We start from the raw sequence: 21,697 nt of genomic DNA on the forward strand, positions 1-21,697 counted from the left end.
CTTCATAACTAGAAGCAAGCTTCCATAATGTTTGAGTCCACTCTAAAAGGTGTAAAGAAAAAGAAGTTGAGCAAACCGATAGACTAGTAATGAACTTGTGCCAGCACATGTAAGCCCATGATATGAGGCTACTGTTAGGACCGAAAATAAGCAGGTGCAAACGCGAAACTAGCAAAGCAAATCTCGAAAGATCACGAGTAAGAATACAACGAGAAATATACCAAAAGACACAAAGATTTAACGTGGTTCAGTCAATCGACCTACGTCCACAAAGGAGATGAGCAATCCACTATAAATATGAGAGTACAAAATACAGAGGGAAACAACCTCTACCAATTCACTCAGAATACATGGGAGGTTCACACAAGTGATAACGTATCAAGCTTGTGACCCACAATTTCTCCTCCTAACCAAAAACTCTCAAAGCCTTTAAGACTACATTGTGAATGCTGATTAAGTTAGAAGGAACATTCCTCTATTTATAGAGTTCTAAACCTTTTCCTACCAGAAAAAAGATTAGTCAATTCAAAACATTTTCCTAAAAGGAAAACCTATTCATGGTAAGAAATTTAGGGCAAATAAAACCCAACAGCTACCACTAAGGTGGATAAGTAGTCTCCATATGTCTCCTAGTCTTCGAACTATATTGTCAGCATAGGAACTAGCCAATGGATTCCACCTAAGAGAGCTAGGTATGATACCGTTTTATTTTGGCCGGTGAAACCAACCCTTTCCGGTGTGGGGCAGACACGGAAGTTCATGCTTAGCTCACATGATCTATGTTGGTTAAATGCTCAAAGAAGATATTCGGTTCACTTTAGCCTTGGACCACCTCTTTTCGGTGTGGAAAAGACACTGAACTTGATTTCACTTTAGCCGGTGAACCACCCCTTTTCGGTGTGGGACAAATACTGAATTTCATGTTAGCTCACATGATATAGGTTCACTTTGACCGGTGAACCACCCCTTTTCGGTGCGGGACAAACACTGAATTTCACGTTAGCTCGCATGATCTTAATGCTAAAGATTTCTTTAAGAAAATAAGAAAGAAACAAGAAGGAATGTAAATTCAAAGTGAGCTAAGAAAACAAGAGTTTAAGAATATCAATCATCACTGTTTGATAAGAATGAAGTTTTCAGCAAATAATGTGCATAGCCAATAATGAATTCTTATATTATGAAAATGATCAAAACCAAATAAAATTGGCTTATAATGACTTCTTTTATTATTAAAATGATCAAAGCCAAATAAGATCTGCTTATAATGACTTATAGCATGCACACGATCATAGCCAAATAAGATTGACTTAAAAAAATTTATTATATTATGCAAAGAATCACATAATAGGCATAACCAATAAAGGTTGACTTAGTAAGATTTCATATCAAATTGTACTTAAATCATTTCCTTAGTCCTTCGAATTACTTACTTGATCCATTATAGTTATAGGACTACAATGAATCATTGCACTTGTTTAAATATGTGGGCCCGCCTATGTGCATGAAGTTAGCATAGGTATAAAGATTAAAATGAAGTTAGCATAGGTATAAAGATTGAAAGACAAAATTAAGTCAAAATATTAAAAATGCCAAATATAAGTAAGATTTTTACATTATATATCGATCTAACAATATTTTTTATCGAAAAAATGATACAATTTCAATCATCCCTCCATATCTAATGTTGCCATAGTATAACTTTTAACTGCCCCCATAATATTTCTTAAATCTTCATATTCACATTTTTTATTTTTATCAGCATAAAGAATAGATTGAATTTCATTTGCTAAGTCTGAAACTTCATGATATTTTTTTTCTTTTTCACAATTTAGTGTAATTTTAAGCTTGTCGTATACATTTGATAATTCGTTCATACAATTATTATCTCCCGCACTTTCATGGATTATTTTTGTTGAAGAAAGTACCATTGCTCCAGTTATATAATCTTCTGTTATAAAAGCCATAGAATATTGAGAATTATTGAAAAATAAAATAATCGTCAGAGAAAGAACAATGAAATTGGTGCTAGATAAAGAAGCCATTAATTATATATATATTTTTGGTAGTATTTTTTTCTCTTCCTTATGTGAAATATGTTATAGTGTGTAATCTATATATATATATATATATATATAGTTGATTGTGGTATATAATAAAGTGAAACGTTTATGGTTATATTAATCTATACAATTTAAGGCATTATTTATTTTGGTGCATGTACTAACAAATGAGGTGTATTTGTCCTTTTTGTTAACAAACTTAATTTAAATAAATAAATTGATATTTTATTTTCAAAAACAGCATGTATTTAAACAATTACTTAAGCAATTTTTTTATTAATTCAAATCCAACTAAACTAGAAAAAAAAATAATTTACATGAGATAAAGAATGTGCAATGTCTAATGGTGTTCGAGAAAGATGAATTTTTATGAGTTGCTATGAAGTTGAGTTTATTATTATAAGTTGTTCATTTAATTGTACTTATAAGTTAAGTAAATATAAAAAGGTAGCATTGCTTAAATGGAAGTTTAGATTATCACAAGATGTGAAAGTTTGGCTTATGTCAATAATTTGGCCAATAAATTGGCTAGTAGTAGAATTGGCTTACAATGTTATTTTAAAATATGATAGAATGTTGACTAATGACTAATTTAAACCAAATTAAGCATGACCAATGTAACAATGAATTCATAATCAAGGGTGTGTCAATCTTTGAGACAAGTTCCAACATATCCTTTCCAAATGAACTATGAACATAATAAGTACATTGAACAAAGTTCATAACGTTCATAAAGAATGGTATAAAGCTACCAAATGTCATCAAACAAGATAAGGTGAGTAATAACATCATTAAAGGTTTAAGAATTATGAAAGTGACCAGAATGAGGTGTTAAAAAAAAGTTAGACAAGTCTCACTCACACCTAGACAATTATGCTAAAGATACTCACATAAAAGGGAGTTAATAATCGTGAGACAAGTTTCATTAACACCAATATGATAATGTAAGGTTAAATTCACATTTCATCAAGCAACAAAAGGGATGACCGGTAATCCAAAGAGTTAAGTAAACTTCATAACTAGAAGCAAGCTTCCATAATGTTTGAGTCCACTCTAAAAGGTGTAAAGAAAAAGAAGTTGAGCAAACCGATAGACTAGTAATGAACTTGTGCCAGCACATGTAAGCCCATGACATGAGGCTACTGTTAGGACAAAAAATAAGCAGGTGCAAACGCGGAAACTAGCAAAGCAAACCTCGAAAGATCACGAGTAAGAATACAACGAGAAATATACCAAAAGACACAAAGATTTAACGTGGTTCAGTCAATCGACCTACGTCCACAAAGGAGATGAGCAATCCACTATAAATATGAGAGTACAAAATACAGAGGGAAACAACCTCTACCAATTCACTCAGAATACATGGGAGGTTCACACAAGTGATAACGTATCAAGCTTGTGACCCACAATTTCTCCTCCTAACCAAAAACTCTCAAAGCCTTTAAGATTACATTGTGAATGCTGATTAAGTTAGAAGGAACATTCCTCTATTTATAGAGTTCTAAACCTTTTCCTACCAGAAAAAAGATTAGTCAATTCAAAACATTTTCCTAAAAGGAAAACCTATTCATGGTAAGAAATTTAGGGCAAATAAAACCCAACAGCTACCACTAAGGTGGATAAGTAGTCTCCATATGTCTCCTAGTCTTCGAACTATATTGTCAGCATAGGAACTAGCCAATGGATTCCACCTAAGAGAGCTAGGTATGATNCTCGAAAGATCACGAGTAAGAATACAACGAGAAATATACCAAAAGACACAAAGATTTAACGTGGTTCAGTCAATCGACCTACGTCCACAAAGGAGATGAGCAATCCACTATAAATATGAGAGTACAAAATACAGAGGGAAACAACCTCTACCAATTCACTCAGAATACATGGGAGGTTCACACAAGTGATAACGTATCAAGCTTGTGACCCACAATTTCTCCTCCTAACCAAAAACTCTCAAAGCCTTTAAGATTACATTGTGAATGCTGATTAAGTTAGAAGGAACATTCCTCTATTTATAGAGTTCTAAACCTTTTCCTACCAGAAAAAAGATTAGTCAATTCAAAACATTTTCCTAAAAGGAAAACCTATTCATGGTAAGAAATTTAGGGCAAATAAAACCCAACAGCTACCACTAAGGTGGATAAGTAGTCTCCATATGTCTCCTAGTCTTCGAACTATATTGTCAGCATAGGAACTAGCCAATGGATTCCACCTAAGAGAGCTAGGTATGATACCGTTTTATTTTGGCCGGTGAAACCAACCCTTTCCGGTGTGGGGCAGACACGGAATTTCATGCTTAGCTCACATGATCTATGTTGGTTAAATGCTCAAAGAAGATATTCGGTTCACTTTAGCCTTGGACCACCTCTTTTCGGTGTGGAAAAGACACTGAACTTGATTTCACTTTAGCCAGTGAACCACCCCTTTTCGGTGTGGAACAAATACTGAATTTCATGTTAGCTCACATGATATAGGTTCACTTTGACCAGTAAACCACCCCTTTTCGGTGCGGGACAAACACTGAATTTCACGTTAGCTCGCTTGATCTTAATGCTAAAGATTTCTTTAAGAAAATAAGAAAGAAACAAGAAGGAATGTAAATTCAAAGTGAGCTAAGAAAACAAGAGCTTAAGAATATCAATCATCACTGTTTGATAAGAATGAAGTTTTCAGCAAATAATGTGCATAGCCAATAACGAATTCTTATATTATGAAAATGATCAAAACCAAATAAAATTGGCTTATAATGACTTCTTTTATTATTAAAATGATCAAAGCCAAATAAGATCTGCTTATAATGACTTATAGTATGCACATGATCATAGCCAAATAAAATTGGCTTAAAAAAATTTATTATATTATGCAAAGAATCACATAATAGGCATAACCAATAAAGATTGGCTTAGTAAGATTTCATATCAAATTGTACTTAAATTATTTCCTTAGTCCTTTGAATTACTTACTTGATCCATTATAGTTATAGTACTACAATGAATCATTGCACTTGTTTAAATATGTGGGCCCGCCTATGTGCATGAAGTTAGCATAGGTATAAAGATTGAAATGAAGTTAGCATAGGTATAAAGATTGAAAGACAAAATTAAGTCAAAATATTAAAAATGCCAAATATAAGTAAGATTTTTACATTATATATCGATCTAACAATATTTTTTATCGAAAAAATGATACAATTTCAATCATCCCTCCATATCTAATGTTGCCATAGTATAACTTTTAACTGCCCCCATAATATTTCTTAAATCTTCATATTCACATTTTTTATTTTTATCAGCATAAAGAATAGATTGAATTTCATTTGCTAAGTCTGAAACTTCATGATATTTTTTTTCTTTTTCACAATTTAGTGTAATTTTAAGCTTGTCGTATACATTTGATAATTCGTTCATACAATTATTATCTCCCGCACTTCCATGGATTATTTTTGTTGAAGAAAGTACCATTGCTCCAGTTATATAATCTTCTGTTATAAAAGCCATAGAATATTGAGAATTATTGAAAAATAAAATAGTTGTCAGAGAAAGAACAATGAAATTGGTGCTAGATAAAGAAGCCATTAATTATATATATATTTTTGGTAGTATTTTTTTCTCTTCCTTATGTGAAATATGTTATATTGTGTAATTTATATATATATATATATATATAGTTGATTGTGGTATATAATAAAGTGAAACGTTTATGGTTATATTAATTTATACAATTTAAGGCATTGTTTATTTTGGTGCATGTACTAACAAATGAGGTGTATTTGTCCTTTTTGTTAACAAACTTAATTTAAATAAATAAATTAATATTTTATTTTCAAAAACAGCATGTGTTTAAACAATTACTTAATCTATTTTTTCATTAATTCAAATCCAATTAAACTAAAAAAAAGTAAAAAAATCAATCTTAAATGAATCAGTAGCAACGAATTAATGAATGTTACAATAGACACTTGCACTAATAAGGCAAAAAAATAGAAAGTCTACCTTAAATGAATCAGTAACAATGAACTAATTAAATGATGACTAATGTATAAATTCAAAATTTCATATATATTAACCCTATTTATATTGAATTTACGAAAAAAAGAAAAATCATAATAAATTTATACTAGCAAAATACCAAGACAGAATTTTGAAAAAAATTTAAAAATATAAACACACAACTTGTCCTATTTGGAAATATAGGAACCACAACGAAACTATTGACTATAAAAACGCTATATCAAAACTATAGTTATAAAACTTTATCAAAAATATAGTCATAGAACTTTATGATAACACTATAAAACTCAACAAAACTATAGTCATCACTGTAGAACGCTATATCAAAACGCAACAAGACTATAGTTATAACTATAAAACGCTATATCAAAACTATATTTATAGAACTTTATGATGACAATTAAATTTCCTACTTCTAAAAGAACTTAAAATCTATGGGATTAATGTCAAGCTTTATAGAGGTAAGAGGTGTTAAAATGTTTCCTTTCCTATCAAAATTCACATTGCAATTTGCAAGGTTTCCCAATGTTGAAAAGAGAACTTTCAGTATAATATACTCCCTCTGTTTCAAAAAAAAAATGACTTTATTTGACTTAAAACGGAATTCAATTTTTTTTTTTTAAATTTTGTGATTCTAAATTAAAATTATATCAAATATAGGAAAATATCCTTTATTCTTGTGATCTTAAAATGAAAGTGTTCCAAAAAAAAAAGTAAGGAGTCAATTCTTTTTTTAAAGAAAAGAGATATAGCCATTCTTTGGGGAGTATTTGCATTTAGCAAACAACAAAATACATACACAAGTTCAACTTAATTTTCAACATAATTCTTGTTTAGCAGAGGCAAAAAAATACAAACATACATGTACCTGCTTTTCACAATTACATTATTACGTTATATGTAAACAAACTTCAAAATGGGAGGCACTTGTTTATTTACTCCCTTTTTTCACTTCCACTTCCCTGTTGATAACCAGCTTGAGATTGCTTATTCCCACCACCAACAAACTGTGTTGTTGTCTTCCCTATTCCAACCAGACTGCCTCCCTCCTGCTGCTGCAACACCTCGCTCTCTCCGCCCTCCTTTTCTCTACTAGAAACTCCGCCTCCGCTTTCTCGCTGCACACACATTTAACATAGAACTCAGTTTAATGGTCATAAACATGAATCCATCTCAATGAACAAAACAATGAGATAGTAACCTAATGTTTACCTTGGAATTACCTTCTATTTGTCTCACAGTTTCTGACTTCTTCTTACCTGCATAATCAGCTGCACCTTCTTCCGCTGAAGCTACGTAATCTTTAGCAGCAGCCAGTTTGTCCCCTGCATACTCCGCCACGCTCTTTCCAGCACCAGCGACCGCGTCCCTTGCAGCCACTGCCTTCTCTCCTGCATACCCTGCAACACTAGAAACAACATCAGCCGTGGCTTTTGTAGCCGCGGCTGCTCCTTTCGCTGTATAATGTGCAGCACCAAAAGCTCCCGCTTCAGCCATATCCTTCGCGGTTTTAGCTGCTTCCCCTGCATACCCTACCGCGCTTTTCCCTGTTTCCACAGTGGCGTCTTTTGCATAGACTGCTGCATCCCTGCTCTTTTCAGCAGCGGTTTTAGCTGCTTCCCCTGCATACCCTACCGCGCTTTTTCCTGTTTCCACAGTAGCATCTTTTGCGTCAACGCCTTTCTGCTTAATGTATCCTGCTGCATTCTTGCTCTTTTCAGCAGCATAATCTTTCATCTCCCCTGCTTTTTGCAGGGTGTCGTCTTTAGCCTGCTGTGCTGATTGCATCGTAGTTTGTCCTGCCCTCGATAGGGTATCTATAGTTTCACCATAAACTTGCTGGCCTTTTTCGAGAACTGTGTCCTTTGCAACTCTAGACTTGTCCACAACATACTCGGATCCAATCTGAGGGCCATGAATTACAGCATCTTTGGCTTGTGCACCTGCATTTGAAAGGTAGATATCTACAAATTTTTCGCTTTTTCATCTCATAAATAGTGTTTGGTTATACATTATAATCAAATTAGTATGTTCCTGCTATGAAAATACAACTGACCTTTTTCAATGGCAGTGTCTTTAGCAGCTGCAGCCTTATCAGCAACATACTGAGATCCACTTCTAACACCATGACCGACAGTGTCTTTATCTTGTGCTGTTTGACTGTAACTTGCAGCATCATGCCCGTGACTAGCCGATTCTTTCTCATTTGCATTATGTAACGCTGACGCCCCAAAATCCTTCGCCTTTTCGTCGGAATTTTCAGCTAGTACAGCAGCTGGTGCTAGTGCAGGTGCTTTCCTCTCTGATTTCTTCTTATTACCAGTTTCTTGAGGATGAATCCCTCCATGAACTCTTCCTTCTTCACCTTCTTTCCTATGTGATTCAATTTTGAAACCTCCTAGCCCTAGATTAAACACTCAATGAAGATATATATTTATGAAAATATAATATAAAGTTTTTTTAGTAGTGTAAGTACCTTGATGTGAAGAATGTTTGTCACTTTCTGTGTCAGAATCCTTTTGCTGCTGCTGCATTCCACTAGAGAACTCTAGTCCTCCAACTTTAACAGCAGGCTGATGTTCAGCAGGAGCAGTAGTAACACTTTTTATATGAATAGCAGGATGAACATCTTCTCTTTTTGCTTTATCTGAATCCATTTTTATTTTTGTTTTGTTACTAACTAAACGATGCTCTAATTTTATTTCTTTTTCACTTCCAAGGATTAGATTCGAAAGAAATTATAAACCAAACTGGATGAAGCAGCAATATTTTATTTTTATCTTATGAAACGTGGCAAGAAAAACATAAGCCACACTGCATGAGTCCGCTGTACTGAATGCTAACGTGTCTTCATGCCTTGCAACTATGCATATATCTGTCAATCTCTCATCAAACGAAGCAAATATCAGATAATTTTGACACTTTGAGTACTTTTATAAACATAATAATCAAGATACACATAGTGTCTTGGCTTGTTTGAGACTAACATAGTTATTATGGTATAAAGAAATTTTAAAGAAGAGATGAAACAGGCCTTCTATTTCACCATAGTTCTTTATAAATAAAAGGTAACTGGTTATATTACTGAAAAACAGTTTAAAGAGAAATAATTGGCTTATTATAAAACAGCAGGTGCTTCTTCTGTCAATTTTAGTTTTATGTACAAAGCCATCTATTGATTGGGAAAAGCAACATTACAATTTTAATAGCATCATATCTTGGCTCAGACTCCACGAGTCCTGGAATTACATTGGTTATGTTGTTGTAATGCGTCATATCTGTTGTTGTAATGCGTCATATCTAGAGAAGTTCCCACTCAGATTCAGAATGATCATCAGCTGATGACAATTTTTTCGGGTTCGTGTTTTTGGAGAGAACCTGCATCTGCTTTTCTTCAGGCTCTAGGTTAGACTGTTGATCTCCATGTAATGCTCCAAGCTGCTCATACTCTTTTCTGGTCGACTTCTTTTTCATAGAAAACACTTGCCTGAGCTTCTTCTGATAAAACAACTGAACTGTCAACATCTAAAGGACACACATTCTTCAATGAAACAACCCCTCCCTCGTCCCCCCACGACCAAACTAATGATAAATATATTGATGAAAAGCAAAACATACGAAATACAACGCGAGAGGAAGGAGAGGGAGATGGGACCTTGTATGATTTCCGTTTGACTGATCCTTGTGGAACATGAAGTTTCTCCGCTTCAACCAGGACACATGTTTCCTCTAACTTTGATTCATCATAGCGCTCAACAATTTCCACATCGGACTCGATCAAGTCATACTTCTCAGGTGGAGGAGAACAAGATTTATCTGATCTTGCTGTAAAAGAAGACGACAAACACAACAAAAAGATTAAGAGACTTAAAAAGATCGGCCGGAAATATCTGAACAGCAGGAGAATGTTGCACAGTTGCACAAGTATTCTTTCGTTTTATTTGTTTGGATGTTGGTACTAAGTAGAAAGAAAAGAGAAAACACAAGGGCCCTTTTGCCTTGGGGTGGGGTGGGATGACACTGACAATGTCAATGCAGAAGTCTCATAAGTGGGTGCCCTATCATAAGTGGGTGCCCTATTAAGGTGACCCATATAGGATAGGTGATCGTACTTGAACCGAACCTTCTGTCTTACGAATGGTATTGGCATTATACTTCTTGTTTCTTGTTTTTTGCTTCCTGTATTAAACTGTGATTTTTTGTGCTTCGATTATCCCACTATTATGCTGTCATTACTGCTCTTTCTTCTATATGTTGTGCACTGTTTTCCATTTCATCTTATATCTTTGTTGTTACTACTCTTGTTTCGGTATTCTCATTTTCAAACTGTTTAGAAATGTTCTATTTTAGGCTGAGAGTCTATGGGAAACGAGGTAGTGACAAGGCCTGCGACTATGCTTACAGTTTACCCCCAACTCCTCCCCAAACCACATTTGTGGGATTACGGGTATGTTGATTTAAGTCCTTCAACTATACTAGTTAGGTTCAATTTAACAGTTCATCCAATAGAACAAACTCAATCAATAGTTGGCAATATGCTTTTACATAATATTGTCCAACACAGGCAGAATTATAACCCCATTTTATAAATCAGCAACTGATATGAAAGCTACTCTCCAAGATAATATCAGAGTAGTGAGTCCATCAAAACAGAAACAAAAAAAAGAGAAGGGAGAAGATCTTTTTTACAGGTGGCTATTGTAAGTACCTTTGCAGGACTCTTTGATCTCCTCGCCGGCATTATTATTGTCATCGGTATTACTGCTAATCTTTGCAATATTATTGACCTCCTTGCTGGCAATATTATTGTCACCAGCATTACTGCTAATCTTTAGTCCAGTATCACCAGCCAACTCCTTGCGTGTACCCCTATCTACTGCAAGAGGAGTTAACATAAAAGAAAAGAAGAGAGAAAAATAAAAGAAGATAAAAATAAGTGGGATACTGCTAGACATTTATACCATGAGAGTCTGATTGCAAGTCACAAACAGAGAAAGTGTTCCTGAGATCTGCTTGGTTCTGCCCAACACAGTTAACTGATAAGCTCGCGTCAGACGCTGCCATATTAATTGATATACCTGCTGCAGGCACATCTGTTTTTATAATATGGTTGGAAACCTCCTTTCCTGTCTCGGTAGAGTTAAGTCCTTTAACTGAGGCCAAGGGCGAGGTCATGGTCATGTGGTCGGATGCCACTTCAAAACCTCCCCTAACCTTAGAATCTGAGGACAATTTAATTGTATTCCCTGATACGAGACAGAGAGCGTCCGACTTCTTAGATGGTGGATGATTATCTCTAACAATTTCTTTGATCCCAACACTTTGACGTCTATAAACTCCTCCACTTTTGCTTTTCCCTGTCATATTATAAAATACTCTATTAGAAGCTCTGACTGGACTAAAAGATGATAGATGATCACTATCCTTACCCTTAATCACTTGAGTATCATCAATTAATTCCTTATTAATTACCCTAGGGTGGCCTCCTTTAAGTTGTGCTTTCAGCTTCTTGCTGATTTCAGTGTGCGCATAAGGATTAAGAGACAAGTCAGCAGCTGCAACTTTCACGGGATCTATGTTAAATTGAGGATGCAGATCTAGCACCACATCTGAATAGAACCTCTTGACACTTGCACCAACAGTCTGCACTTGATTCTCAACATATCTAGCGGTATCCTGTGATATACCATGAGACCAGTTACAGTGGTTGCATATTTAATTGGCCAAAGTGGTGCAAGGTGAATAAAAAGGTACTACATATTGAAGTTATGAACATTTTCAAAGAAGCAATTGATTAGAAATGATTAAGAAATTGATGAATAAACAACCATGAATGTCATATGTACTCCTTTGATATATTAACATGATATGCACACCATCCTTCCAATGCAACATAATTACCTACTCAGGAGTTCGGATAGTGGCAAAAATAAATCTGATGTGAACTGGAAAAATGAAATAAATGTATTATTTTGTTAAGAAGAGTGTAGTCTCCAAATAAAAGTCAGGACAGCAACAAGAGTACTACAAGAACTATTACTAGTATGAATCAATTCCCAGCTAGTTGGGTTCAGCTATATGGATCCTCATTAACCAAGTCGTATTATTGATAAATATAGGAATTCAATGTTGCTACGCAGAACTCGATGTACAAAGCTATCACCTTTCTGCGAAATTAGAATATAGGTTTTTTGCCATTTAGTTGAAGTATCAAATATGCAAGTAAGGGCAATGAATGAGGGACAAGTTTGGATAATTTTTCTCAAGCCAAAATCATTGTCTTTTCTCTTGTAACAAAGAGATGCAAGCACCTATCATTGGGTACCAAAAGTTACTGGTGATTTATTTGGTATATCAGAGAAAAATAAGCCCCATGGAGGTCAATGTAGCAAGATCTGCAATTTATAGTCGGTGTTCGATCTCCTTTCTTTTGGGTTGATTGAATATAATCAAAGTTCAATTATTCAAACGTTCCTAGTGCTCTAGGGTCAAACAACCAGTTGGTAAGAAATAGCCCTGCTGACTGCTGAGGGAAGCTCCACTATGACCTTGCTAATCAAACCCGAAAAAAGGGACGAACCAAGTCAAATAGTAAGAGACATGTGGTAAATTTTACCTGGTACATAGCATCTTCCATCTCCAAACACATCGCTTCAAATTTCTGGTATATATCTCCAACCCATGCTATACCTTTCAAATCCATCGCATAACACTTTGACAACTTCCCAAGGATTCAACGAATATAGTGCTGCAATATGATATAGCTTTCAACTGCAGAATTTAACAAGATGCTTCCCTATTAGAACCTTGTATGAGCTGCATAAATTACAAAATTCTGTTGAGCAGGATTATTCACCAACTACAATCAATAAAAACAATGCATGTCACCCCTCTGTAAATCACCCCGCTAATGTATAATTAATGCCCCAACATAAACGAGATACAAGTCAATATCATTACCCATAACAAAGTTTACACCTTGCACTCATAGATGATAGAGCAAACTATCAGCAAAATTAATTCTCAGTGTGAGCTTGCTCACATTGGCAGTCCTAAGCCCGGATATAGGAGGAACTCTAAGGTAGGTCAATAGCCACCGCAGAACTACCTAACTTGCTTGGGTAGTTGTTCTATTTCTAGCCAGTTACATTTACCATCTACTTGAATTTTAACAGTACAATAGAAATTCTTTCAACCAAAACCTGAAACTAAATCAAAATGCTTTAAATTAGCGTACAAAAGCACAAGCTTCATCTACTAGTAACATTTCTTTTATTTCTGAGTTGATGGAGATATGATAAGCATTCTTATGGTAGGATAATCCCAACTACTACCATCTTTATAGACATTGAACTAATCAAACAGAAGTACATAAATAAGGTTGAAAGCTTCTACCTTTAACAAAAAGAAGTCATTTTCATATGCTCACCAGTTACCCCTCCCCAGTTTCCAACAGTCAGAATCCTTCAGCCATCATTTCACAAGTCCGTTAGAAAAATAGATTATTTAGACAATTGCATAGAAGACAAGGATGCAACTTTTTATATGAGATCATGATAGCAGAAAAGTGCATCCTAGGGGTTCCTTAATAGAGTACCTTTCTAATGACTTCGCCGTACAAAACTCAGAACTTCTTAAAAGACTTGGATAGGTATAACTTTTTTGTAACATCTATTTCATGTATTTAGATGAATTTTTGCTCTACAAATGGACAGGATGGAATATCAGAAGCTATAAAGATTCCAAAGCCCTTTTGGTCAGCAAAAGTCAAACAAAGGGTTTTAAGAGCTTCCTTATTACCCAAACTAAAACTCATACCAAATTTCCAACAAAAGCATTCCAAAACCATGAAATAATTCATCAAAAAAACACAACAGAAAGCAAGCTACTTTACCTTCATACCTAAATCCCTATAATTTCACATACAGAAGATATCTCTATACGTCCTATTAAAAAGATTAAGCACAAAATATAAAAGTATAAAACCCAACACCCAAGGGTGTAGCCTAGTCAATGAATCCTTCAAGTCCCAGCAAAAACATATAAGGAGCTTTCTTACCATATGTTTTAGCCTTGGTGGGGTATTCAGTGAAATTAGTCTAGTCGAGGCACACACAAGCTAACCCAGACACCGCGATTATCAAACAAAAAGTATAAAACCCACCACCAAAACTCTATGTACACAATAAACACATGAATCATTCAAAAAACAAGTAAAAATCATCAGCATCATCATCAAGAAGCAAACCCCACAAAAGTAAACAGCAGCTATTTAGGGGAAAAAACTTATCTTTTGCCCTAGGTAAACGTTAAAAAATCATAACCACCATGATCAAGAAACAATACCCACAAAGGAAAATAACAATTATAGCTCAATCATACTATATAACTACCAATCAATTACAAGATTCAATTTTTTTTACTACTAGAGTTAAAACAGAACAACTTACAGAACAAAAAAAAATACCCAGAAGCAAAAATTGCAAGTCACGGGTAAATTTTTATCAGCAGAATTCCAAAATTACAACTTTTAACGCAAATAAAAAGCACAGCATAAAGTAAGATAAAGAGAAACGGAGAGTTTTGGTGAATTTTATTTGAGTTGGAAAACGAAAAACGTAAAGAGAGAGTTCACCTGGTTTTTTGGGTATGTGGGTCTTCGACACGTGTCCAGAAAACTCTGCATTATTCATTCCTTCGTGTAATATGTATTTGCAAGAAATGAAAGTAAAATATTTTCTATTTTAATGATGAAAGATTATAAAACAAGAAAAAAAACTAATCAAGTTTGAGATTACATTTTGCTAATTAAGAAAAAAAGTAAAATCATTGTATTGCTATTTAATAAAATTGAAATTGGTCAATATTGAAATGGGTCAATATCATTAGTAATTTTTCCTTTATTGCATATATATTTGACTAAATAGTTGAATTTTTCTTATTCAAAGTTTAATATAGATTTTCGAATGCTTTTATATATATTATATATTTATTCTTTTTTATTGATGTTTTACCATTTGTAAGAGATAAATTATATTATTTATAAATTTATATCGTGTACGTGATTACACAGGATAGTAATAAAACGTTTAATTTAAATTATGTTTTGAAATATTTTTTTTAATATTTTTGCATTGTTCTTATAAATTCAGTTAATATCTAATCAAAAAATTAGAAAAACTATAATATCATAATAGTATTTGATGAATGTTTCATCACCCCTATAAATATTCTTACAAAAAATAATATAAATATAAAATTATAAGTCTTTTTTTTGGTAAATACTATACTACTATTGACATCTCAAACTAAAAATTCGAAATAACTTCTTCTTTTTTTAAGTACTCTTAGAAACAAATCTAATTGAGACAGGATGACGCTCGTACTCCAAAATGGTATTGATATGTCTTGTTGCAATCATTTCGATCCATTTCTTTTGTAAATCATTATAAATTTGTGATCAATTTTTATATTTAAAAAATATACAGTATGTTAAACAACTAAACGACCCCTAAAATGTGAGGGGCATTAAGAATCACAGTTTCATGTCGCCACTTCTCAATTCGGATATGCTGTATATCGTTACCCTAGCAATACTGATCCAAACATAAAAACGTGACCCTCATTTCCACTTTCTCTCTCTACACTTTTCACAGTCATCGGCGCAACAGAGCAACAATGGCGACACCGGCGACTACTTCTTTCTCCATTTCCACCTCCTCCTCCTCGGCCGTTTCTTCCTCAAGCAAATCATTGAAGCCTGCTCTTTCCAGTAACTTAGGGTTCCTTTCTACTTCATCTATGTCGCTTAAGGCTCTCAGAGCTAAATCTTACTCCTACAATGTGTCTAGCTCAGGCGGACCACTTAATGTTCGTATGGTTGCTGCTCCTGCTGCTGTAAAGGCACCGATGTCTCTCGATTTTGAAACGTCTGTTTTTAAGAAGGAGAAAGTTACCCTTTCTGGACACGACGAGGTGAATCTCTTCCCTTCTCTACGTCTATTTCACTTATTAACTCGGTTTTAGAAAGAATGATGTAGTTAGAATATGGTGACATCTAATTTTCGGTGTAAGATTAGATGTAATATTTATATACTTGAAAACTGGTTAAGTGTGACAGTTATTCTAGCTTCATACTATACACTTATAATCATCATAGTTGACTAACATAAATTTACCATGAATTCATATTGATATGCAAAAAATTGCAATTTACAGTACTTATAGTATAGTTCTTGTTTAAAATATTGAATTAATGTTATTTAAATTAACTTTGAAAATTAGTCCAATTGACTTTCGAAAAGTCCAACGGGACAAATAGAAGTAGACGGAGGGAGTACTTGATAACTATTAGTTATGCGAGTTTCCTGTCAGTACTATCACCAACTGTAAATCTAAACACACCTCAACTATCAAATAATTGTTCCATTTTCTAAGCTAAAATATCAACATAGGCGAAGGGAAAAATGATAATTGAGGGGTGTTTTGATATATAGTTGGTAGGAAACTAGCATGCCTAATAATAGTTCAGGCATGAAATTTGAAAAATCGAAATACTATAGATGTGTTTTTGATACTTCGCTCTTTCTTTTTATATAACTTAAGAAAGAATGTAATTTTTTTCCATTTGATTTTGAGTAGCTGGACGTCTGTTTCTAAATGTAGATCACTTCTTATTGTTTTGTGGAATAATATGTAAGGAGGTTTGAACAAGTTGTCCTTTTTTCCCAAAAACCTTTAAGAATAAGGAATAATCTGTCCAAAAAGGAAATGTGTTTTTGGATAGTCAGAGTTGTTCATTAAAAAGATTTCTGAGTTTTTAGTGTGAAGTCACTTTTCAAAAAGATACTGTGGATTTTTTCTCAAAAAAGAATCAGCAAAAATTTCAAACAAACACCTTTAAGCATTAGACATTTTAGAGAACTCAGTAGAAGTACCATAAAACACAATTTTTTGACGGAGAGAGTAATGGTATTGTCTTTCTTGTTGGTGTATCAATGCTGAAAATGTTTATTTCTATATGTGAAAGTTCTCGTCTTTGATGTGTAATGTATATTGTTGGAATTGTGGTGTAGTACATTGTGAAAGGAGGGAGAGATTTGTTCAAGTTGTTGCCGGATGCATTCAAGGGAATCAAGCAGATTGGAGTCATTGGCTGGGGTTCTCAGGTGAAGTTTCTTTGGTTTTGGTTTTGGTTTTATTCAGTTAATTCAATTTTGATATCTGTATAATGTTCCATTCTGAGAGTTATTAGAATATGAAGTTAATGCAAAGAGGAAGTTTGTTGTGTGAGCTCAATGAAGAGGGAATATTTCCATCTGAAACTAAGAGTTTAGTTAATCAAAATTTTGGAGAAGATATATCTTTTTTTAAAATTGAAAGGAGAAGAGAAGAAGATATCTTTTTGTAGATTCTATAACATAGAAGTCCTCTGTTTTACTATTTTTGCTGGAAAGCTACATCTTTTTGGATGTACCTGATGAAAGCAGCTTCAAACTACTCTTTTCGTTGACTTCTCTAAAACCATGTATGTTCTCACCAAGTATTTTCTCTTCGTACTGATTCTAGCATAGTTGCTGATAAAGTTTCTCTATTGTAGTTTTTCTCGAGAAGATACATCTTCCTCCATCCAAAGTTTGTTTTTGGTTATGTTGTTATTTTTCATCATTAACACGGAAGGTATTATCAAAATATATCTTAATACTGTTTTAAAGTGATCTCATGCAAATATAGTAATAATCAACATTGAATTATTTTGGTTAAAAATTGCACAACTTTCTGTAAAAGTAAGATAAATGTTTTTCTTCTCTCCTGTTCAAGTTTCATTCCTTCTTTCATTCAAGTAGCTAAGCAATGCCCTTCTTTTTTGGTAGGGACCAGCTCAAGCCCAGAACTTGAGGGATTCTCTTGCAGAAGCAAATTCTGATATAGTCGTTAAGGTAACATTTCATTTCTTCTTTATTAGAGATTGAAGCTGAAGTTTATCTGGTTTGCATACAAGATTAAATTCTTAGTCTTGCAACTTATGAGTATGAATTTTGGTCATGTAGATTGGTTTGAGAAAGGGTTCTCGCTCCTTTGCTGAGGCTCGTGCAACTGGGTTTACTGAAGAAAATGGTACCTTGGGAGACTTGTATGAAACTATCTCCGGAAGCGATCTAGTGCTGCTTTTGATTTCTGATGCAGCTCAGGTAGGCACATTGTGTTAGCCTCATGTTCTTTTCACGAAAACTTGGTAATACATTTTAGTGAAGGCTGCCCTTGACCTCATAGTTCAATGTTTTGCCAATTAGCCTCATGGTCTTTTCACGAAAACTTGGTAATACATTTTAGTGAAGGCTGCCCTTGACCTCATAGCTCAATGTTTTGCCTGGAATGCTAGATATCTTGTTTCTTGCTTCTACTCTTCCCAATAATGACAAAAACTTAGTTTTGCTTAGTCATAAGATATAGCTTTGTGCTTTCTGCTCCCACCAGTGGTGATTACATGTGATTTTGTTGTTTAATTTGTGACTATGGAAAGCACACTAGGTATATTTCCACTAAACTTTAGGGTTTCTCTGGTGAGGTTTTGAACATCCTAAATCCAACTTATTTTATTTTGGTTAGCGGAAACATAGATTATTACCAGAATCACGTCTTCCACATTATTCATTGGAGTATTTAACTTGGCAACATGTATGACCTGAAATTTTACAAAAATTTACCTAAGGATGAAATATCAAACCAAGCCACACACTCACATTATACCTCAAGAAAATGGTAATATTGATAGCTTGTCAGACAGTATATTCCTTCACCGAGTGTGCAGGTAGTGCCCGTTGCTGCACCACTTGAATTTCCTGATGTATTTGCAGGCTGACAACTATGAAGAAGTGTTTTCTCACATGAAACCAAATAGTATACTTGGTCTTTCGCATGGATTCCTTCTTGGCCATTTGCAGTCATTGGACCTTGACTTTCCCAAGAATGTCAGTGTGATTGCTGTATGTCCCAAGGGAATGGGCCCGTCTGTCCGGAGATTATATGTACAAGGAAAAGAAATCAATGGTGCTGGAATCAATGCAAGTTTTGCAGTTCACCAGGTCTCCTGCAGTCTTTTATAATTCATCCTCATCTATTTTCTTTCAAACTCTTTGTTTTTATGTTCTATGAGATGTGACACCATTCGCTACATACAGGATATAGATGGAAGAGCCGCTGATGTTGCTCTTGGGTGGTCAGTTGCCCTTGGTTCCCCCTTTACATTTGCAACCACCCTGGAACAGGAATACAGAAGCGATATATTTGGCGAGCGAGGTTAGCGTGTTTCCAAAGTCTGTTTTTTCACTTACTAAATTAGTACGGTTGAGGTCCGTTGGTCTTCTTATTAGGTATATTACTTGGTGCTGTCCATGGCATTGTCGAGTCTTTGTTCAGAAGGTACACGGAAAATGGAATGAGTGAAGAGCTTGCATACAAGAATACTGTTGAGTGCATAACCGGAAACATTTCGAGGACAATATCAACAAAGGTCAGAATTGAATTCTCAGTCTTCTGATTTGGTCTATTATTATGTTTAGCAAGATACTTCTATAACTTCTCAAATTGTTCTTGAAACTATTCTACATGTTTATTAGGGTATGTTAGCTCTATACAATTCATTGGATGCGGAAGGCAAGAAGGTGTTCGCAACTGCATATAGTGCTTCATATTACCCTTGCATGGAGATCTTGTATGAGTGCTATGAAGATGTTGCAACAGGTAGTGAGATCAGGAGTGTTGTCTTGGCAGGTCGCCGCTTTTCTGTGAGTTGATTCTTTATCATTAAGTTTCCTAACAATTGGTTTCTCCTTCTCTCTTGCACCCCCTTCATTGGAGGCACATTAATTTTTTACTTCCATGATGGAAACTAGATAATACCGGCTGTATAATTTTTGGCTTCTTCCCCAAAATGAAATCCATAATTTCCTTTTCTGTGTGATTTCTTTTTCGTTGACTTTGATGTCATTTTCTGGACTGGTCACCTCTGGACCTGGCCCATTGTTTTTTGTATATGCGGATTTTTTACCATTTATAAAATGGGTCCTAAGCCTAGTTTTAATTTTATTTTTTAAAAAAAAAAAGAAGTTTATATCGCCTGTACTACTTAGCTTGTGGTGCTTTTCCCCTATAACTACTTTGATCACTTGAAGAAATTGTGTATCCCTTCTTCAGCATTATGGAAAAGTGTAATACCTATTATCAGATGAAGATATTAACCTTATTTTTTTGTACATACAGGAGAAAGAGGGGTTACCAGCTTTCCCAATGGGCAAAATAGACCAGACAAGGATGTGGAAAGTTGGTGAGCGTGTTCGTGCAACACGGCCATCTGGTGATCTGGGTCCTCTCTATCCTTTCACTGCTGGTGTCTATGTCGCATTGATGATGGCTCAGGTCTTTTTTTTATTCAATCTGTGTGGTTGGTTTTATTATAATGTTTGAACCGTAAAAGGAGGGCCTGGCAGCGCGTATCTTGAGCTGCTGTCAACTTAGATCTCTTTAAAATCCTTCTCTTCTTATAAGCTCTTTCTCTTCCCAGCTATAAGCACTTTTTACCTATCTCCCCACTACTTGACAAGGTTTAGATCAGCTTGATGAACAACACCCCTCCCCGCTCAGCTCTCTTTTGCTTATTTTCATTATTGTTTTTTGTTTAAAAGAAGTAAGCACGCAAAGAAGCCTAGAGGATTCAACATCTACGGTATATACGTCAAAGAATAATTTTAATCTCAGATATACAATGTAATTTTTAGCCGAATCCCCTTGTCCTGCTGATTTCCTTTTTGCTTCTGTGTTTGAATTTGATGGTATATGGATGCTCAAAACCTGTGGTGTTAGATTAGTAGTGTGAGAGCATCTAGGTCTTGCTTGTTTATAACACTCTGTTCATTGGTAAATGTTCACAGATTGAGGTTCTGAGGAAGAAAGGCCACTCTTACTCAGAGATCATAAACGAAAGTGTCATTGAGTCTGTTGATTCCCTGAATCCTTTCATGCATGCACGTGGAGTGTCTTTCATGGTTGACAATTGCTCCACAACAGCGCGGTTGGGATCTAGGAAGTGGGCTCCTCGTTTTGATTACAATCTCACCCAGCAAGCACTGGTGGCAGTCGACAATAACCTGCCAATCAATATGGCTCTTATGACCGATTTCGTATGTGATCCTGTCCATGAAGCTATTGAAGTTTGTGCCCGATTGAGACCTACTGTCGACATTTCAGTTCCTGCAGATGCTGACTTTGTCCGTCCCGAGCTCAGACAAACTGTCAACTAAGGTTCTTTGTCTGTCATTTCTATTGAGAATGAGTATGGCATTAAGCAGGGCCATGTTTAGTCTGATCGAGCATTTTCAAAGGTAGAGATCGTTTCTGTATGCTGTGCTTTTTGGGGTGTAAGGAGATCTACTTAATAACATATTTCTGTTGGTAAAAAAAAATCACCTTTTTCTGTTATTATTATTATTATTATTAAACTACGCGACCTCTGTACTATGGAATGTTATGTATTTTTGCAGATTAACTGAATAAAAACTCAGTTTGGAGTCTCTTTAGCCTTGGTATTAATATGTTTTCTCAATCAAAAGGTTTAAATTAATTGTATGAACA

General features: G+C 34.7%; 3 protein-coding genes across 16 annotated transcripts; 1 reads left to right on the forward strand and 2 right to left on the reverse strand.

The window, feature by feature from the left end:
• Nucleotides 1-6,825: 6,825 nt before the first annotated feature.
• LOC107006607 (late embryogenesis abundant protein At3g53040-like) lies at nucleotides 6,826-9,012 on the reverse strand. Of its 3 annotated transcripts, none has more exons than XM_015205122.2 (4): nucleotides 8,544-9,012; nucleotides 8,124-8,471; nucleotides 7,280-8,010; nucleotides 6,826-7,185 (listed from the first exon to the last, which is right to left on the reverse strand). In XM_015205122.2, the coding sequence occupies exons 1-4, from the start codon at nucleotides 8,722-8,724 to the stop codon at nucleotides 7,003-7,005; spliced, it is 1,443 nt and encodes a 480-aa protein (XP_015060608.1). In that variant the 5' UTR covers nucleotides 8,725-9,012; the 3' UTR covers nucleotides 6,826-7,002. The 3 variants fall into 3 exon arrangements, with proteins under 3 accessions (XP_015060608.1, XP_015060607.1, XP_015060606.1); XM_015205121.2 differs by having other exon boundaries at nucleotides 7,014-7,185; nucleotides 7,327-8,010; XM_015205120.2 differs by having other exon boundaries at nucleotides 7,014-7,185; nucleotides 7,291-8,010.
• Nucleotides 9,013-9,162: 150 nt separating this feature from the next.
• Nucleotides 9,163-14,725, reverse strand: LOC107005273. Of its 12 annotated transcripts, none has more exons than XM_027913701.1 (8): nucleotides 14,703-14,721; nucleotides 13,463-13,531; nucleotides 12,684-12,838; nucleotides 11,497-11,743; nucleotides 11,029-11,424; nucleotides 10,776-10,943; nucleotides 9,723-9,892; nucleotides 9,163-9,565 (listed from the first exon to the last, which is right to left on the reverse strand). In XM_027913701.1, the coding sequence occupies exons 3-8, from the start codon at nucleotides 12,768-12,770 to the stop codon at nucleotides 9,368-9,370; spliced, it is 1,266 nt and encodes a 421-aa protein (XP_027769502.1). In that variant the 5' UTR covers nucleotides 12,771-12,838; nucleotides 13,463-13,531; nucleotides 14,703-14,721; the 3' UTR covers nucleotides 9,163-9,367. The 12 variants fall into 12 exon arrangements, with proteins under 12 accessions (XP_027769502.1, XP_015059306.1, XP_027769500.1 ...); XM_015203820.2 differs by having other exon boundaries at nucleotides 12,684-12,883; nucleotides 14,703-14,720; XM_027913699.1 differs by lacking the exon at nucleotides 14,703-14,721 and adding an exon at nucleotides 14,518-14,671.
• An 862-nt stretch (nucleotides 14,726-15,587) lies between these two features.
• Nucleotides 15,588-21,642, forward strand: LOC107007067 (ketol-acid reductoisomerase, chloroplastic-like). The gene is made up of 10 exons (XM_015205534.2): nucleotides 15,588-16,042; nucleotides 17,143-17,235; nucleotides 17,941-18,006; nucleotides 18,118-18,258; nucleotides 18,925-19,152; nucleotides 19,249-19,366; nucleotides 19,441-19,580; nucleotides 19,687-19,854; nucleotides 20,330-20,485; nucleotides 20,998-21,642. Exons 1-10 carry the CDS (start codon nucleotides 15,746-15,748, stop codon nucleotides 21,364-21,366), a joined length of 1,776 nt encoding a protein of 591 aa, XP_015061020.1. The 5' UTR covers nucleotides 15,588-15,745; the 3' UTR covers nucleotides 21,367-21,642.
• Nucleotides 21,643-21,697: the final 55 nt, after the last annotated feature.

This window comes from Solanum pennellii, chromosome 12 (assembly GCF_001406875.1).
Source record: "Solanum pennellii chromosome 12, SPENNV200".
In the NCBI taxonomy this organism is placed as follows: domain Eukaryota; kingdom Viridiplantae; phylum Streptophyta; class Magnoliopsida; order Solanales; family Solanaceae; genus Solanum; species Solanum pennellii.